This window comes from Hydractinia symbiolongicarpus, chromosome 11, assembly GCF_029227915.1.
Source record: "Hydractinia symbiolongicarpus strain clone_291-10 chromosome 11, HSymV2.1, whole genome shotgun sequence".
NCBI lineage: Eukaryota > Metazoa > Cnidaria > Hydrozoa > Anthoathecata > Hydractiniidae > Hydractinia > Hydractinia symbiolongicarpus.
The window spans coordinates 26,317,776-26,336,446 of record NC_079885.1 but is presented as its reverse complement, the minus strand read 5'-3'; the positions used below and the strand labels follow the sequence as shown (position 1 = coordinate 26,336,446).

At 33.0% G+C, this 18,671-nt stretch overlaps 3 protein-coding genes across 3 annotated transcripts in view; 1 reads left to right on the top strand and 2 right to left on the bottom strand.

The window, feature by feature from the left end:
• Positions 1-2,975, bottom strand: part of LOC130614719 (uncharacterized) — a 33,250-nt gene extending 30,275 nt beyond the window's left edge. The window contains exon 1 of the mRNA XM_057436160.1: positions 1,204-2,975. Coding sequence (XP_057292143.1) covers positions 1,204-2,838 — 1,635 coding nt within the window. The 5' untranslated portion in view covers positions 2,839-2,975. The remainder of the gene's footprint in view (positions 1-1,203) is intronic.
• Positions 2,976-3,165: 190 nt separating this feature from the next.
• LOC130614720 (endoplasmic reticulum resident protein 29-like) lies at positions 3,166-10,361 on the top strand. Its single transcript, XM_057436165.1, has 4 exons — positions 3,166-3,384; positions 7,301-7,439; positions 7,859-8,035; positions 8,894-10,361. Exons 1-4 carry the CDS (start codon positions 3,199-3,201, stop codon positions 9,238-9,240), a joined length of 849 nt encoding a protein of 282 aa, XP_057292148.1. The 5' UTR covers positions 3,166-3,198; the 3' UTR covers positions 9,241-10,361.
• Positions 10,362-15,058: 4,697 nt separating this feature from the next.
• On the bottom strand, positions 15,059-17,929 carry LOC130614316 (ALX homeobox protein 1-like). The gene is made up of 3 exons (XM_057435744.1): positions 16,952-17,929; positions 16,674-16,867; positions 15,059-16,530 (listed from the first exon to the last, which is right to left on the bottom strand). The coding sequence occupies exons 1-3, from the start codon at positions 17,202-17,204 to the stop codon at positions 16,126-16,128; spliced, it is 852 nt and encodes a 283-aa protein (XP_057291727.1). The 5' UTR covers positions 17,205-17,929; the 3' UTR covers positions 15,059-16,125.
• Between the last annotated feature and the right edge of the window lie 742 nt (positions 17,930-18,671).

Here is an 18,671-nt window from a genome sequence, read left to right as displayed (position 1 = left end):
GATTGCACAACTCGACGTATTGCATTTCTTTCAGAATAAAGGTTTTAACTTTATAAAAGTATAACTTTGCATGTATTTTTGCAGCTAAAAGCTTCATCAATATTGGATTTACGTCGGCCAACACTGACAATATTGTGATTATTATCAATATTTAATTTTATAATTCTGTGGAAAGAGGTTTTACGAAAATTCTCAGTAATTGTTTTTGTTTAGTTTCGCGCGATCTAAATTTCTTGTACCTTCTAAAAAGAAATATTCCACATATATATATTGTATTTTTTGCCAAAAATCACTACTTTTGGGCAACGAGTTGTTGTTGATTTGCGGTGAGTTTATTTTACAACCTCGTCTCCAGGATTTTCTACGTCTATGATATTCAGTTTTGGTATATTCCCAGATATCAGCTGCAGTAAGATGTTAGCACCTCGTCGTATTATATCAAAAAGAAACAAAAAACACTAGGGACAACTATTGGCTAGTTTCAATTTTGCTTGCAACTTGCGTAATGCTTTGCAACCTTTTTTTTAATTTCTAGTTGCTGTAAATAATGTCCCTCTAAGCTGTGTTTATTATTTTCTCTTTTTTACAACTATAGCCACTAGCTCAATTTCTGCTTTCATATATAGCTTTAGTTTTAAAACAATTACACATTGTAAAATACATCACAATATTATGTTGAACAGATGTCGCAACAATAGCTGTTTTTATAATAAACAGCTGGTTTGCTTAAAATAACAGGTGTTTTATAAAATGATTATGAGACACTGATTACATTTTCTTTGAGAATATTTTTTTTCCATCAAAAATGTTTCATTATCACCATATTAGGGTTGTCTATATACTGCCGTCATACCTCCACAGATGTCCAATTGCTTAAAGGGAACCTGAGGCATAAAATGATGTTTGACTTATATTATACAGCTTAAAAAGTCTTTTTAATTTTTTTAAAAAGCTCTTTTCGCTCTCAAGATATTCACATCTGTAGTGGCGATTTAGTTAAGGATGCACTTCACAAATCTATTTTGTGAAAATCGAAAATGAAAGATATGATTTAGATATCTTGTTTTGATTTTTCAAAGTAGTATAACAATATATAACTTGAAGAAATTAGTAATAGTTTTACCTGTTTATCAAAGTAACAACAACAACACAACATCAACACAACCATATACATTAATGTGAAAAATGTAGTGATAATTTTACCTGTTCTTCATCAAAACATTCTTGTTTGCATTTCAAACAAACCACAACTTCATCTTCAATCATAACAGCACAAGAACTCTGCTCAACTTTAACATCTTTTTTAATATTGTTTCTTTTGCCTAAATAGAGATCTTTACAAAAAACCATGCTATCACAGACATAGCATATAAATCTGTCAAAGCGATATACTCGATTCTGGAGATCAATGTTTGTTTTTTCATACTGTAACCATTGTTTCATCAAATTTATTGCACAAAGTTGACAAGATGATATTGGCTTAAAATTGCCAACAGATCTTAGCTTTTTTAACTGTGGAAAGTAGGGGATAATCTTCCCCTCCTTTTCACTTGGAAAAAAATGAAGTTTACGATCTGTGACTCTTCTTTGGAAACATATTTCACACGTGTCTGTTGCATGAAGTGGTAAATTGTCACCTTCATCATCAAACTTGCTGGCTCTGTATTTATACCAATGCTGTTTTAATTCCTCAAAACAGGAACAACAAACAAATGTTTCACCTGTTTCCTCACAGAAAAATCCATCTTCATTTTTGGGAAATCTTTTCAGAAATCCCATATTCATATTAGCACCAGAATTACAATAGATTCTTTTCAAATTTCCAATACTGCTTTTACTGGAACAAATAAAGCATGCAACTATTGTATGAATGTTGAAACTTGAAGTTAATAATGGTCGTTGTTCAATTTTAGTTCGGTAAACACGCTCTTCCTGGCAAACATTTGAACCTTCAAATGCATCCCATTGTTCTTTTAGAAAAGACTTACACGTTCCACAACAAAAGGTGAATCCTTGATTATTTAAAGGAATTGCATCCTTTGGAACAGTAAGATTCAAAAGAAATGGATAGTATGGACCTTGATTTACATTTTTACAGAATAAAGGTTGACTGTTATCTGTAGATAACATATCCTCACACAAATAACATGTTTTGATATCTGACATACTATTTTGCAGCTCCAAACTAATGGTATAATTTCTGTCAATTAAAGGAACTTTTTTTCGTTCAAACTCCAACCATTGCTTTAAAAGTTTTGATTCACAAGTAACACATACAGAAATACTGCCACCTATTCCATCTTTTACTAGTCCAGGATAAAACGGAATGTCAGATGATTTTTGTGGCACTGTAAACACTGACTTCAAAAATACATGCTTCCCTTTAGAATAACAAATTTGGCAAAAATCATCACCAGTGTTTCTAGCATTTGGAAAGGTTTCAATTTTTGTTGAATTTACTGAAGAAGTATCCAGGGGTTTAATATTCTTGCTAAAATCTTTATCAGCATCGTCAACATCTATGTATTCATCCGCAGGCCTCTTCAACCAGTATAACCTTTTAAGAATTGGAGTGTGGTTGATTTCATATGCGTTCCATTGTTGCATCAGAAAGAGATAACACACATTGCATGAAAGACATCTTCCATTAATGTCTAATGCACATGCATCTGGAGGTGTCTTTTGATATAATAAGAAAGGAAAAAACGGTTTATTTTCACTGCTCACCTTTGAATTTAACACCCATAACGCCTTCCTTTCGCCGCAAACAAAACAACATGTCATATACTCCCTGGACGACGGGTTGTTTAGGCTTTCCCTTTCGCGTACTTGTACCATACTAGTGCAACAGAAATTGTATTTTTTTATTGATTAAATATAACTTTGATCCTGTACAAAAAAAAGTTACGTAACAGCCAAAGCTATGAAAGCCTTAGTGACTCCAGTACTAAAAGATGCCTGTTCAAAACGGATTCAAAACAAAGATTTAAGACTTTACGATGGAGAGCGAGGAACACCTGCTTTGCAAAACCAAATACGACATTAATCAAGGTCTCCGTTTCTTTCCAAAGGGTCAAAATAACTATCTTTTTCATTGTGGTCACTTTACATTACAAAGTCATTTTGGATAACATAAAAATAACTTTATTATTGTAGTAATAAAAAACAAGTTCCCTATTTTTATTGAAGACGTTTCCAATGCCAATTTTGCTTTCAAAATCGAATAGTAAACTTAAGGCCATCGCGTATATGCACAAAACAAAATACAAAAAAATGGACAACTGGAAATATGTGGCGATCTATTTCGTCGTTAGAGTACTGCCTTTAATTACCGCCGTGACGACGAGAGGAATTGTTTCTCTAGATGATTTGACATTTTACAAGGTAATTCAACTTACATGGTCAATGTCCATGCTCAACTTGTCATCATAGAAAAAACGTTAAACAGACGTTTGTTGGGCAGAGGGACACAAGACAACACTTAATACAGAGGGTCAATATCGCGCGCGATAGTGGACCTTATTACTAAGTCAACTATTTTAATACTAACCTTGACAATTAAAATACTAAGTTGGTTTTCACAACTAACTTTCTTCGAAAAACTAAGTTTAAATGCAATTTTATAACTAAGTCCTTTTTTATCTAAGTCTCTTGTTTTTGTAACTAGCTAGTTTTTAAGTTTTTTATGTTTTAAATGTAATAAAAAAAAAAGCAAGCAAGCTTCACATTCATGCTGCCTACAAAGCAAGACTTGATTATCCACATAATTAGAAACTTGTCACATAATTATAACAGCCATGGCTCAACAAAATGTTACGAAAAAATAATTTGAATTAGCCTCTCAGTTAAAACACGATATCTCAAGAATGAAATGAAATTTTTATATTCTGTAAAAAGAATAATAATCTCAGATCTGAAGATGCTCTGACAAAGATCAGGGAGAAAATTTATCAAAATTTAATTTGTTATTTATTGCCTTAAACCCAAGAAATATTTGCTAATTAATCTCAGATTATTTGTCCATATTATTAAAAGAAAATTTTTTTGGACACCTTTCCGAAATTGGTAAATTTAGGCCAAAAAACGTCCAAAAGTCACTGTCAGTGAAGAACAAGTTCGAAGTCTAAGAGTAATTGGGATATCATGGAAGAAAATTTCTTATTTACTTGGTATACCGTAATGCGTCGAATAAATGGCCGGGCGTTTATTAAATTTTTTAACATTTTTAAGGGGCGTCTATTTGAGGGGGCGTTTAAAAAAGGGGGTTCTATTAAATTTTTTACACTTCGTCTCTTTTTCAGTTTTTAAGGATACCTATAACATAAACTTTACAATATATCTAGTTCATCGTCATCTTCGTCAATAATATTGAAATCAGCCACATCTTCTTCTGTTGTCGAATGGATTTTTATCTAAATCCTTATAGTCGAAATTCAACATTTGATTTTTCCGTAATTCTCTACCAGCTTCACATTTTCCCTTGTTTGAAACAAGAGATCGGTTCATCCTGTGATCTGTCAGTCACCAACGCTAAGCCACACGATTTCCTTGATTTCGCCAATGTTTCATTCGTTATATCCTCCCATGATTTAATCACCATTTCAGAATCAATCTTATGGGGAAAGAAAATAAAAGATATTCACATATTTTAGAGAATGAACTTCGAAAGTGAAAAACTAATTTCCCAACCTTAAACCTAAGATTTCAGAAAAAAGGTGTTTATTTCAGTATTTTAGTTAAATTTCCTTATTTACGGTATCAAATATGAGAGATTGTGTTTAGTTGTATTTATGAAATTTCTATATTATAATTAAAAGAGCAAAACAATAACAGTTATTGATTGAACAGCTATTGATTTTTTCATATACTTTAACTATCGCCTCGATTAAACGCCCCCTTATGAGGGAGGGATGTCTATTTGAGAGCTCGTTTATTAAAATTTATTCAAAGCATTACAATCAGTCAGAAAACTCTATAAAGAAACAGAGCAGGCAAAAAAGTGATAATGGGGGGTGTTCTTCATAAAGATTTTGTCAGATTTATTCGTACTATTATGTACCTTGTATAATCGAGACAACCTCGCTCTGATGTCTAACAACTAGCTTCCTGGTCCAGAAACAGTTGTAAAAAATGAGGCATAGACTTAGTTGTTTAAAATTGAAATATGAGAGTGAAGTGAAAAATCGGTAACCTAGTTTGTTTATTTGCAATGTTTGGTGTAAAATTTCACGATTTGGTAGCAAAAAATAAGGTTAGTAATGAAATGCAAGGTTGCTAACTTGTCATGAAAAAACTTTTAACAGACGTTTGTTGGGCAAGAACACAGGACAACAAATATGGATGTTTTTGGCATGGTAACAGAAAAAAAACAATCCACCCCAAAACTTTTATTGCAGGTCAATTCATATTAAAGGGAATTTGATTTAATTTATCTTTGGCACCAAAAATCTAAATGAAGCATGTGCCAATTTTTTAGGTTGAAAATTCATATGATATGCTCCATAATAAGCCAACAAGGATTGATTCTATCAGTTGGCAAATGTCACATGATACTTTTTAAACAATTACAGGTTCACATTTTTTAGGGTGGCCATTATGATTTAAGGAAAAAAACGCCTTTTACACGGCTTTCTTTTATCAATAGGGGGTGATATTTTCATAGAATCTTTGTTTTCTAACTTTAAACATATTGTGTAAATTTAGGTGCATTTTTGCTAATTTAGCCTTACTTTGATTCAGATACTTGTAGTTCTTGTTTAATCAAAGCTTTTTCTGTGACAGTTTGACCATGAAAAGTCTGTGTTTTCGCTCAACCAAAAGTGATCTGACTGGGACAATAGCTCAGTTGGTAAGAGTGTTTGGCTCGTGATTCATGATTTGATCTCCAAATAAGACCTTTGTCTAGTTGGGTAGATCCCTCCTGAAAAACTCCTACTTTATGATCAATTTTGAAGGAATTTCTTTACTTTTATCTCAAGAAATAATAATTTGGGAAATTGTCCGTTTTTTACTTTTTTCTTAAAATAGGTAAACAGCTTTCCTTGACCAGTTTCTACTTTGGCAGGGGTGTAGGATAAGAAAGTAATGTCAAAAATATGCACCTGCTGCATTTTCCACAATGTTCAAATTATGGATCAAACCACTCCACCACCATATATAATATATTAAAATTAGAGCATGCTTTGATAAAATTTGCTCAGCAAAAATTAGCATGCTTTGATAAAATTTTGAACGTAACCGAATAACCTAAGACCAAAAATTAGCATGCTTTGATAAAATTTTGAACGTAACTGAATAACCTAAGACCCTAAATCCGCTGTGAACATCATGTGTTACTTAGATAAAACAGAGTTCTTAATTGCTTGTGGTTGCAATATTTGAAATTTTTCCCCGATATTTTGTCTCTGGTTGTATGGCTATGGACATTTGATATTTAAATAAAGTTTTAAATTCCTTTTTTGTTTGAACTTAAAGAACCTTCCCCCTATTATTACGTCAGACCAATATTAAAAAGTCAGTAGTGTGCCAAGGTGGGCAAGACAAATTAGGTGTGTTGTACCGGGACAACTGAAAAAACCCTGAAACCTTACTTAAAATCCTTGTTTTCTTTAAAATAGCATTGCCATTTGGTTAAAGCTTGTGCAGCATTGATCACATGTTTTTTATTTGGTTAAAGCTTGTGCAGCATTAATCACATGTTTTTCGTGTTTTAAATAGCTTTTATGAAAATCATTATCAGTAAAATTTAACATTTTTTATGTTTTTAATAAGTGCCCCTTTTAAAAATAAAAGTATTATATTGGGGGCGTGTATCGGAAGTAAGATTTTCTAAAAATATTATTAAAAAGTGGAGCATTTAATGAAGAGGGCATCTAATTGAAGGGAGCATTTTTTTAATGCATAATGGTATATAAAGTAACATTTGGCCAAAGAATAAAACGTCATTACTCTAAAAATATATATTATGGACATATATTTTTCTGGAGCAAAAACGAATCATTGACAACAAGTATGGAGTGCCCTGAAAATTCAGAACTCAAGTCCTAGCTATTATCGTAAACAGTCTATGTTGTTCAATTATTAAATCATTGATACTATAAAGTAGTCTATGATGTAACCAGAGTGAAGCTATAGTGAAAAGAAAGAACTTTCAGTAAAGGACTTAGTTTCATGTTCTTATGAAAAAATCTTTACCAAAGTACTCTTAAACAGTTCTCAACTGAAAGTTTTTTCTTTTTACTACACCTAAATCATCATTATTTTTCATTATTATAAATTTTACTAAATTTTGATAATTTAGGTCTTATGCCATCACACAGTGTGTGTTGTCAAATTTGACAAAAAGTATGCATATGGTGCTCAGGAGAATGAATTCCAAAAATTTGCTTTGCGAGTGGCTTCAAACAAGGATGTTTTAATAGCAGAGCTTGGCACAACTGGTGAGTATATCCTAAATTTAGTTTGTTTTTATATTTTATCATAGCTGCATGATTGGTTGTCTAATTTGAAAGTGTTTTGCTCTTAAGCATCTGCCTTATCCTGACAAGTTCACAAGCAAGCATAAGAAAGAAAGTTTTTATAGATTGAACATTAAGAACACCTTTTTTCTTTTTTATGCAGAAGAATAAAATTATAAATAATCAATGTTACCTGTTCTTTTGTTTTTGTTTGTAAAGGAAATGGTAAACATACATAGTCGTAAAAGGAATCATTTTGATAGGAGTTTTCTCTATACAACCCATAACAAACTATTATTATTATTGTTTGTGTTCTTCTAAATTTTTATTCGAAACGCTGGAAAAAAATTTAATCTACAACAAAAATCCACAACTAATCTTGGAAAATATTTTGAATTTAGATTGGGGTGAAAAAGAGAACCATGCAACACGTCAAAAATTTAATATTTCCACCACAAAGTATCCAGTGTTAAGGATGTTTTTCAAAGATAATCTAGATACCGATATAATTTATAATGGTGAATTTAAAGAAGAACGTCTTGTTAAATGGCTAAAGAAACATTCAAATTTATTCATAGGTGTGTATTCTTACAAGCAGTCACTAAAATATTGAGGTAGTCAAGTTGACAAAAACCATCAACCGTACAATAGTCCACAGCGCTTTTTTTACAGATGCTACGACCTGGTAAGCAGTGTTAAAAGACTGCTTGTCTAACCTTTTAACACAAACGCCCGAAATTCAAAAAAAAAGCGGCAACAAATATAAAATTTGAAGAGTACTTAGTATACTGTCAACATTGACAAATACAAAATGTGCAATCTAAAATACGAAAAACGTTATTATTGTTATTAGTACCTGGCAGTGTAATGTCTTCTTTATATCTGACGTTTTTATTGGCTTATATCGATCACATAAGCGGGCGCTATTTTCCCGCAGCGCCCGGCTAAAATCTAAACAAATAAAAGTAAACAAACTTTCGTGAAATTGCAATGCTGTGTTCGGTCCATGACGTCACAATCTCGGTCGCTATTTTCCCGTAGGGTCGGGCTAAGCGGTTTATAAGTCATTATTATCACCTTGTTCCGAATATTTATACAGGATATATACTGTTATCAACCTGATTCATGTGTTCTGAAATAGCTGTGGTAAAGCCACTTGCTTAACATCTCCGCACTGTGAACCAAACCACTTGTAGGGACAGCATTCTAAATTTGCTGCCCTGTCTCAATATATTTTCTTAATGTCTGTAGCCAGTTCGCTGAGCTACTTTGAGGAGACACACAAATGAGGTCGTGACAATTTCCTGAACGTGGAAGCTAACCCTCTGAAACCTGCTTGTTTAACAAAAAAAGTTTAATCCTAGAAAGCCAATAAATAGTAAATAAATGTTAAGTTGCACCGCTTTGTTGTTCATCTTGTTTTCGTTCGATTTTAGGTAGCGGGACTCCTTTGGAGGTATTTGAAGAATTGGCTAAAGAATTAATCAAGTTGATACTAATTAAACAAGACATTCAAGATGGCTGCAATGTTATCATAAAGAAAGCAGAAGACGAACTGACAAATGTTCAAGACGAAAATAACAAAAATTTAGCTGGTCTATTTTTGAAAATTATGACAAAGATTTGCAACAAAGGTGTTGAGTATATATCTGCTGAAATGATTCGAGTTAAAAAACTGTTGAAAGAAAAAATGCTGGAAGAAAAACGTGGAAAACTAGAAACGAAAGTCAAAGTGTTAAAAATGTTTAAAAATATTTTAGCTCACGTGACTACTATTCACTGATTGGTTTAAATGCAGTTGATCTGTTAACAAACAACAATGAAAATTGTGATTTGAAATTTTACAAAAGTCGGTACTAAAATTAGTGTTACATCTTTAAATCTATTTTTCCGGCAATAAATTTCTACCTTGTACCGAATTCGTAAATTTTTACAAGGAAGATATTTGAAGCCATCTGACGATCAACAAATTGCAAGATTTTCAATGTCTTTCATTTTTTAACTCGAATTTCTCTGTCCAATGATTGCGAGTTAATTTTCTCTATTTTCCACTCGAATTATTTCTTCTTTTCTCTAAAAAAATATTTTCGACTTAACACGTGTTTCAACTGTTAACTCGCAAAATTGAAAAAGTGAATTAATATATAGACAGGGTTCTTGTTGAAGGTAATTTTAAGGGATAACACAGAGGTCTGACCCCGTAAGTATTTCGAAAATTTCCCGTAAATTTAATCCAGACCTAACCAAAAACAAAATTTATTGCCTCTTTATTGCCTTAAACCCAAGAAAAATTTGCTAATTAACTATGAAAAGGCAGACATATAAAGAATTTATTGAAAAAAAGTATGTTACTTATATAAAAAAGAAGTGTATGTCGATTCTTCTCTTTTTTACCTTTAAATGAAGCAGTGTTTTAATTCAAATGTTTTAAAATAGTATTTCTATGTTACTACTAATCTTACGCGTTAAACGTGAGAAGCCAGTCAGAACGATAACATATTTATATTTGATGCTATAGAATGCATGCTGCTTGGTAAAGGCATAAATTCATGATCAGGGCTTTGTGACTTGTCAATAATTACTAAATTTGGTGCAAAATGTTTTGTACATGCGTGCGCACAATAATTTTTTTTCCCGTATTATCTTCTACAATATGTCAAATATTAAGTTAGGTTGGTTTCTTTTAATGTATATAATTTTTATAGTTTGCAATTTTTATTATCCATATTTTAACCTTTAGATTTTTCAGCAGAAATTTTATGACAGCGCTTTTTCTATGGCCACATATATATGCAGTAGTTTTTCTTTCATGTTAATCATTTTTTTATTACATAACATGTTATGTTTGCACGAAGCTAGCCTTCAGTTGCAAAACTTTATTATATAATATATTTTTATATCTTACTTGCTTTTGTTAATGCTTTTTTAAAACACTTCTTGGTATGTGCGCGTATCCAGGAAATACTTGAAAGTCATGTCACTGTATCTACATATTAACACCAAAGATGGTAGCTGCTAGTAGTGGCGGGCAAATTTTGTGGATTTTCCAACCGAGTGAATTTTCACGTGATGACATATGACTGGTCAGGAAGTAGTAAATTTTGCAGGAATTAAATATAGAAGAAAATTAAAAAAGGATTTAAACACACATTCTGTCAGTGCAGCTTTGGCGCTTGTCAGAAAGATTAGAAGAACCCTGGGAATGAGGTTTGTATCTACGATTGGCTAACACAGGAATTCCAGATCGCGAAAATTATTTTTTTTAATAAAATTTGGCGATTTTAGGATTTATTTGCAATAATTTATTGATATTCTTCGTGGAAAGTAAGATTCCGTGCATACTTCTACCACAATAGCATTTTCATTGGATTATAATTTCGGTCCATTATCCCAAACATTGTCAGTCTTAACTTTTATCACCACAAAATTAACTTAGGTTCAACAAAAAATTTAGGCTACGAATATTTTTAGGGTCAATGTAAAATTTAAGTTTTAAATAACGCCCCGAAGAAGAGGGATTTATTGATGGCAACAGCCTTCTGCGGTCATAGTAACATCATTCTTTCTTACCTCACAATCAATCTCGAGTTTTGTTTGGAAAAGCTCCGTTTTCTTGTAAACTTGTGCATGGTATGTGGGTCTGGTAAACTGGGGATCGTTTTCGATGAAATTTGCGACGGCGAGCGAAAAAACACTAGGAATGACAGCGATAGCAAAATCTCAATTTGTTTTTTACTTAAAAATATTAATCAAAATATTATCAATCTTTATTTATATTTTCATACACACCACTACTACTTTTTAACTCCTAACAGAGTCAGGAATAAATTTAGACTTTTCAAACTAAAAATGTTTTCTAGCCTTAAGCTTTCAACCGCTAGAATTATTTCGTTCTACAAGTCTCTTTGATTTCGTTTGTATTGGATTTGTAATCAAAGGCGATTTTCCCAGTCGTGTTGGCTTGTTGTCGAGTTAGAGTTAACTTGTAGTTTGATACCCGATGACAGCAAAACAATTGGAGCTGGGCGATATAATTCTTTCGCTTGGAGATTTAAATTTGGTTTCGCCGATTTCCCCAACTGTATTTTCATCATACGAGAATCTTACATCAAAGTAATGTTAGATGCAACAAGAAAAAAAAGCCACAATTAGCTACAATAATGTCCACTGGTTACCAATAGGAGGTTTGCTTCTAGTGCGGAAGCGTCAGTTCCGGCTGAGTCATGCCACACAGATTGTCTTGATTCTTCGCTATTTCAGTTTTGATGTATTTATTATCCTGTTATTATAATACTTTTTTACCAATACTTTTTAGTTCTTATACTCTTTTTGGCGCCAAATAGTTTAATATTAATTTTGAAGTTCAATCACTGTTTTGGCTCCAACACTGAGCTTGGGGGAAGGGGGAGTTAAAATTTAATACTTGTCCACTAATTTATGTCCAAGAATGTAGTTTCGTAAAACACACCGCCACAAATTACAATGATCTCTCCTATTTCGGCACTATACTTAAAAATATAGACTAAGCCTTGCTATTCGCTAATTCCAGTAATTTTTCGGATACTATTACTACAAACTGAATATTAATTGAATCAGGTAAATAATAAGAGTAATTCTTAGGTGTTCCGTTATTTGTCGGACTTAATAAATTGTGACAAAAGTATTAGCCTTTCGTTTGCATCTATTTCGGTTATTTGTCCATGTTAAAGGCTAGGAGGTAATTATATTGGCATTTGGTCCGTACTTAATAATTAAAATCACATTGGTCAAATGAGCGAGAGCCAATTACCTTAAAGGGAGTAATTCTTGCAAATATTTTTAGGGGAGATATTTTCGCGAAATTGGAGCGGAATACCATTCCACAATTCTGGTAATTTGATGGCAGGCTTGTGCGGTAGATTCTTTTGTAAAATACTCCAAGTTACAGGTCCACTATCCTTTTTCTTTATACAATTTGTTTAACCATTTCTTCGTAGTTACTTTAAAATAATTTTTTATAATTTTTAAAGCAAGACATTTCTGCTAGAAGAAAATGTCTTCTAGTTCTAATAATATACATTAATCAGCGAAGTTGGGGTAATGGTAGCGCTGTCAACTTGTATTAATGAGTTTGCAGATTCGAGTCTTCAGTCCATTTAAACCCATCTGTTGACCTCTAATCAGCATATGTGGCAGGCAATCAAGTTAGAGCAATGCGGGTAATGTAACTTTGTTCCCATCGGAGGGGATGAAGAGCTAACTGTTATGATGGAGTTCCCAAGGATGTTGAAGCTTCCCGTTACTTACTAACATTTGTTAATTTCACACTTTTTTCTCATTTCCTCTGCTCTAAAAGTATCCCAAAGTTTCAAACCTTAAAAATCCTAAATCGCTAAAATATATTTTTCTATTCTTAAATCACAAAAGTTCCTTCATTCAGGTAATGCTCTTAAATTCGTTATACAAATCTTAGACGGAGTATCTATTGGCAACCCCTTAACAAACACATGGCATCATAATGCTATCAATATGCCATTTACTAACCAACAAAACAGTCCAAAGAACAGCCATAGGCTTTTCATATGTCAATTGTCATTCCTGCTTTTACAAAAACATTGTTAAATCCATACAGCTTTTTTTACTTTTGACTATTACGTTGAATAATTTTTTCGAAGACTTATTTTCGCAAAGTTAAAAATATGTATTTCGCCAACATTAATTTTTGCGAATCAGTCACATCGAGATATTTCGCGAAAAAACCATTTTAATGTTTTTTTTACGGATCTAGTGCTTCCCTAGATATCTTCTACCTTATACAGAATTTTGTCAGTTGGTGTAAGCCGTGACTTGCTTATTGTCATGACGTCATCTTGTATAAAAAAAACAATGTGAAGAGAAAACAAAATTGACAATTTGAAAGGTGTTAAGACTAAAACATTTTTTAAAGATCTTCTTTCTACACACATTTAAAAAAATTTTCAGCCTAAAAAATGCTATGTATCCTCGTCCACAAGGTTTGTTGCTTCGATGTCACAAAGGCAAGATCCCCTGGGGGCGAGGTTGGCTACTAATGCAGCTTGAGGTAATTGTTGGAAATAAAAGACAACTGGACACCAGATACGAAGCTATCGTAAGGTGAAATCAATCAAATATGGACCACTTTCCACCCGACGTTATGTTTTACAATCATTTCTGTAAGTCGAAAATATAAACAACAGACAACAAAAGTCTAAATATTTGCTTAAAAATGGTGAATTTTTTTTAAAATAGATATAGTTAAAAAAACTAACTTCAATGCCTTATGAAATATGCGCTTCTAAAAAATCGCAGTACGAATTTAAGTGATAACCATTCTATGGTCCTTTTTTTTACTGCGACACTGCCATTTGTAAAATATTTTAAAAATTTGTAAACATTGGCAAATGATCTATTGAAGCCATCCAGGTTAGTGCAAAAGCAAGCAAGGTAAGAAATAAGTAAATATTTTAACAGCGAAACAATGAAAATTTTCGCGGATAACCAGGCTGGCTTTGTGTGCTGGTGTTTTAATTTCCGTAATTAGAGAAGAAAAAATATACAGTAGACGTCAGTTAATTCGAATGCCGCCTAATTCGAACTTTCTGTTATTTCGAACAAATTGCCAAGTCCCTTGAGTTTGGTTTAATAAAGTCTTATATTTTGAGCTGCTTAATTCGAACTCCGCTAATTCGAACATTTCGCTAATTCGAACAATTTTTTAGTCCCAAAGCTGCATTATGCTCGTCAATTCGAAATTTTGTGTATTGATAAATAAAATTTTAAAGGAAAATTAAAAAAACGTTTTCATTTTTATTCATTTTTATTGCATCAATGGTGGCAAAATTTCTGTCAATTTATTAATTAAATTAGTATTTCCAATAAAATGAAGTTTACAAGGAATTTGGAGGCCATGCCCATCGCCAAGCAAACAACGGTAAAAAATTTTTATAAAAAGTTGTAGTGAAGTTGTAATAAAGTTATATTAGCATAATAAAATTCTTGTTTTTTCTGAACTTCCGATAATCCGAACAATCGTTAATTCGAACAAATAATTTAGCCTCTTGCGTGTTCGAATTAACGGACGTCTACTGTATATGATATACAAAAGTTAAAATTCTTTTTCTTTCCTAATTTTCACTGATCCAATTTAAAATTGTCTAATTTCTCTGATTTGATGATAGAGCTCGTTTTGTAATCACAAGGTCTGTGATTTCTGCCACAGCGCAGGCATGTTTAGCAAGTGCCTTTACCACAGCTAAGGGTGAACCCATACCATGTAAGGGAAATAGGAATTGGCGGTGTATACCTAATATATACATTAAAAACACAAGACCTACATTGATAACAGTGTTTCTGACATTAAAGTGGCTATCCTGTATAAATATTCGGAATAATAATAATACATTGGAGAATCAGCAAAGTTTTGGTAAACAGTCATATCACAGTACATGCAATTTATATAGTGATAGGTGTTCAAAAAGCAAAAAGGTCGAAATAATGGTACATTTTGCCTCACTGATATGGACAATGGTGTTATTATTATTATTGAAATTATTTACCCAGGATAGCCTCTTCAGTTCCTATTGATACTACTATCAACGAGGGTCCTACGAAGGAGTTTCTAGCGCGTTTAAAGCTCATATTTGAGCAACGAAAGTCGTGCAAGCACAGCAATCGCTCAACTAGACAACCGCCTAAGATATCAATCCTATTCTTATCCTGAACGATAAGCAGAAAGGATAGATTTACACTTTTATAGTCTCTTGCATGACTCGGCCGTGGTTTGAACCCAAGACCTTCCGCACTACAAGCGAACGCTCTACCACAAGGCTATCAGTCGGTAAAGCAAGATAATCTGTTGTTTTCTATACTGCTGAAATAATGTTATAAGTAAATATACATATAGATTCCAGGATAATTCCTCTCTGAATAATTATCCCACAGTAATTTTCCCCTAGATAGTTGCACTGCGAATAATTTCCACCCAGATTTTAGCATAAAAACAGCATCCTTCCAACGTCAATGAGAAAAAATGTTTTATATTTTTTTCTACGATACCTACTGACTGCCGCCATTGAGCATTTTCTGTTGTTTAAAGGTGCAAAGAGAGTATGCATGCTCATTTTTAAATTTGCGGATTAACTTTAAGCAAAAGAGACCATGTCTGATAGGGGTGGAAAAAGTTTGATTATCCTGAGAATATCGTCCTACAACCGTGCATACGAGGTTTGATAATTGGTACCCTTGAGATTTTTAAAAATGTAAAATAATGTCTTTGTGTTTTAATATGATCACTGTGGAAACTTATTCAGATATTTAGCGCAGAATTAGACTTTCCATATGCACATATCAACGCTAAAAATGGTAAAAATAGTTGAAAATACCATACATTTATTGTATCCAATGATTGTGGGTGTAGTCAACAAGACATTACACATGCGTGTTCAAAAATAACTGAGTATGAAAATTAAAACAAAAGAAAACATTGAAAAATCGAAAGCGAACATAATTTCCTCACTAAAATTATTAGTATTCACAATTTTGTTAGTAGGGTTTATAAAACAACACGAAACTTATTTCTTCGTTTTAATATGATTTCAGCACAATATCTACAAGAACGAATTTTCTGACAAAACATGAAGAGTTCATTTCTATTTATACAAACCAGATTTCAGTCAGTAATAGGAATTAGCTTTGGCGGACGCGCGACAACAGCGTCCTCTATAGGCGAACGCGCGACCACGGAGTCTTCTTCGTCACTGCCATCACTTAGTTGCTCACGCATATACGAATAACTTGTGGATAAAATAATCGGCTCGTAGTTATCTTCTCTTGTCTCGCTTGCCTCTTCCTTCACAGTAACTTCGGTAGGGTTGTGAACTTTATCAGCGAGTATTTGCTCGATGCTCTTAAATGATTTCTTTTTCGTTTTTGGTTCAGGAGAAATTGTCGATGTGATGTCTGGAATGGTTGCTGCATTTTCTTTTATTGTTTCACCTTCACTAGTAACGTCACCATGCTCATCTTCGTTTTGTTCTCGTTTCCGCCATTTTGCTCGCCTGTTTTGAAACCATACCTAGTAAAAAGAAAAAAGAAAGTTAAAGCGGTGACGTAGCTAAAATAAGACGTCCTAAAGTTCGCCTTTTATCCTGAGAATCAAACACAAAACATAATGGGGTTAAAATAAACGGGAAGAGAATAATTTGCAGTTTCATTTACCTGCACTCTCGACTCTGGTAGTTGGAGTTTCATAGCTAACCCTTCCCGAACGAATACATCTGGATAATGTGTTCGAAGAAAAGTATTTTCAAGTTCATCTAACTGCCACGACGTAAAGTTAGTACGCATGCGCATACGACGAAAGCGTTTGTGTCGATTTCGAAACGGATCAATGTGTAAATTCATAGGATCATCTAAAAAAATAAAATTTATAAATTTTCTGTTTTTCGAAGAAAGAAAATTCTGATCTTAATCAATGTTTATAAAAAAAATTTTACCTTGATGTAACATGGAGTAGTGTGGTGGCGGCATACATAGAGTATTGCTCGCTCGACTGCAGCATTCCAATGGTTGTGATGACAACGGTTGCGATGACAATCGGTATCCTGGCGGTGTAATCGGCCATCTTGGTGGTAAAGGTGCGGCTGGCGGTACTGGCAGGTAGTGGTGATAAGTTGGATGATAATTTCTTTTTGGTACACAACACGGACAATTCCCTTCGCTAAGAAATGTTGGTCTTAAGGAAGACATATTGTTTTTTCGTCACTACTAAATAAATCTTCTCTTTGCTTCACTTCTTCTTGCGATCTCTCTCTCCAGTTAAATGGTCAAACCAGTAATGCACTTGCATTTATATACAATCAGAAAGAGTAAACGAAAGACGGGGTGAAAATAATTTATTATAATGCATAGTAAATATTGTTACATTTGTAAACATACACCCCGTCTTTCTGAAGTGTTTGAGAAAATGAATTCAGATGAAATGATTTGTTCAAAGTCATTAAACATAAAATTACCGGGCAATATAGAACGTGGAAATTTTTAAATTTTAAACTCCTGTGCCTCCCATCTAGCTATATATTGGTGCGTAGATATTTCATTGTTCTTCTTCTTTTTTTAAGAAGAATTTATTTTATTTTTGTCTATGTGTAATTACAGAGAGAAAGCATTTAGTCGAGGCAGTTGAACTAACATAGAAATAACTGTTGACCATAGATTTGAAGATGTTCGGAGAGGCTTATATAATAAGCAATACATTTTAACACTCAACAAGAAGGTTATACAAAAATTGAAGCTAAAAATGGGCCGGCTAGGAAGATATACAAAAATGACAGAAATCACGAAAAAAAATGTATGCATTACTTGCAATAATTTCCGCGAATAAATCGCAAACATTGACAATGTAAGGTCCACATTTGCGATTTATTTCAATTTAACCTTCTTTCCAGGTTACATCGTCATCGATGACATTAAACGCCCGACACTTAGCAAATTGTTTGCATTTTTACGCATTCTGCAGGATGCAAACTTAAGTACAGGGTCCAGGTTAAAAACGGTTACATCAAGTTTGTTTGGAAGAAAAAGTGTAACACTGGAAGGCTCTTGCTGTTCTTTTTATGCAGCTCTCTGCAAAATGTAAGCAGAAAAATGTCAGGGGTTTTATTTACAAAACACAGTACAATTTTCAATAGTTTTAGTTAGATGGCCACGAAAAGAAATCAATGAAAAAGCTAAGACCAGCTCTTTGCTTCAATTTTTACACTAACCTAAAATCATTATTCCACCACCATAAACGGAGAGTTACCGCTCCGCAACTTATGCACCATTTTGGATGCGGAAATCAAATTGAATGTATCAAATGCGATTTAAATGACTCCAAATTAAACATGGCTTGTATGCACAGTAGGCGTTCAGTGGAAGATGGAATTATATTTGTCTGTGAAAATAAATTAAAGCGCGAACGCTTTAGTCTGTTATGAGCTTATGACAATGACGGCTGTGTTTGAGGGAAGACTTCTCAATATTTTATTAAATGAATACATGCTTAAACAACGTATGTATATACACTCAGGTGTGACTATGCTCTTTGTTTTAAATCTTTTTTTTTCGTGCTTCGCTTTTACTGGATGCGAATTAAAATTTTCTCATAGGGAAATTAAGATTTGATTGTTCCTACTTTAATGACTTCACACTTGGACCGTTTTAAGTTTATTCTTT

Excerpts from the sequence above, each read along its gene's own strand:
- LOC130614720 (XM_057436165.1), top strand. The coding sequence starts at position 3,199 with ATGCCAATTTTGCTTTCAAAATCGAATAGTAAACTTAAGGCCATCGCG. Across the intron at positions 3,385-7,300 it reads ATGATTTGACATTTTACAAG|GTCTTATGCCATCACACAGT; the intron begins GTAATTCAACTT and ends TTGATAATTTAG. Across the intron at positions 7,440-7,858 it reads AGCAGAGCTTGGCACAACTG|ATTGGGGTGAAAAAGAGAAC; the intron begins GTGAGTATATCC and ends TTTTGAATTTAG.
- LOC130614316 (XM_057435744.1), bottom strand. The coding sequence starts at position 17,204 with ATGTCTTCCTTAAGACCAACATTTCTTAGCGAAGGGAATTGTCCGTGT. Across the intron at positions 16,868-16,951 it reads CTACTCCATGTTACATCAAG|ATGATCCTATGAATTTACAC; the intron begins GTAAAATTTTTT and ends TTATTTTTTTAG. Across the intron at positions 16,531-16,673 it reads TACCAGAGTCGAGAGTGCAG|GTATGGTTTCAAAACAGGCG; the intron begins GTAAATGAAACT and ends TCTTTTTACTAG.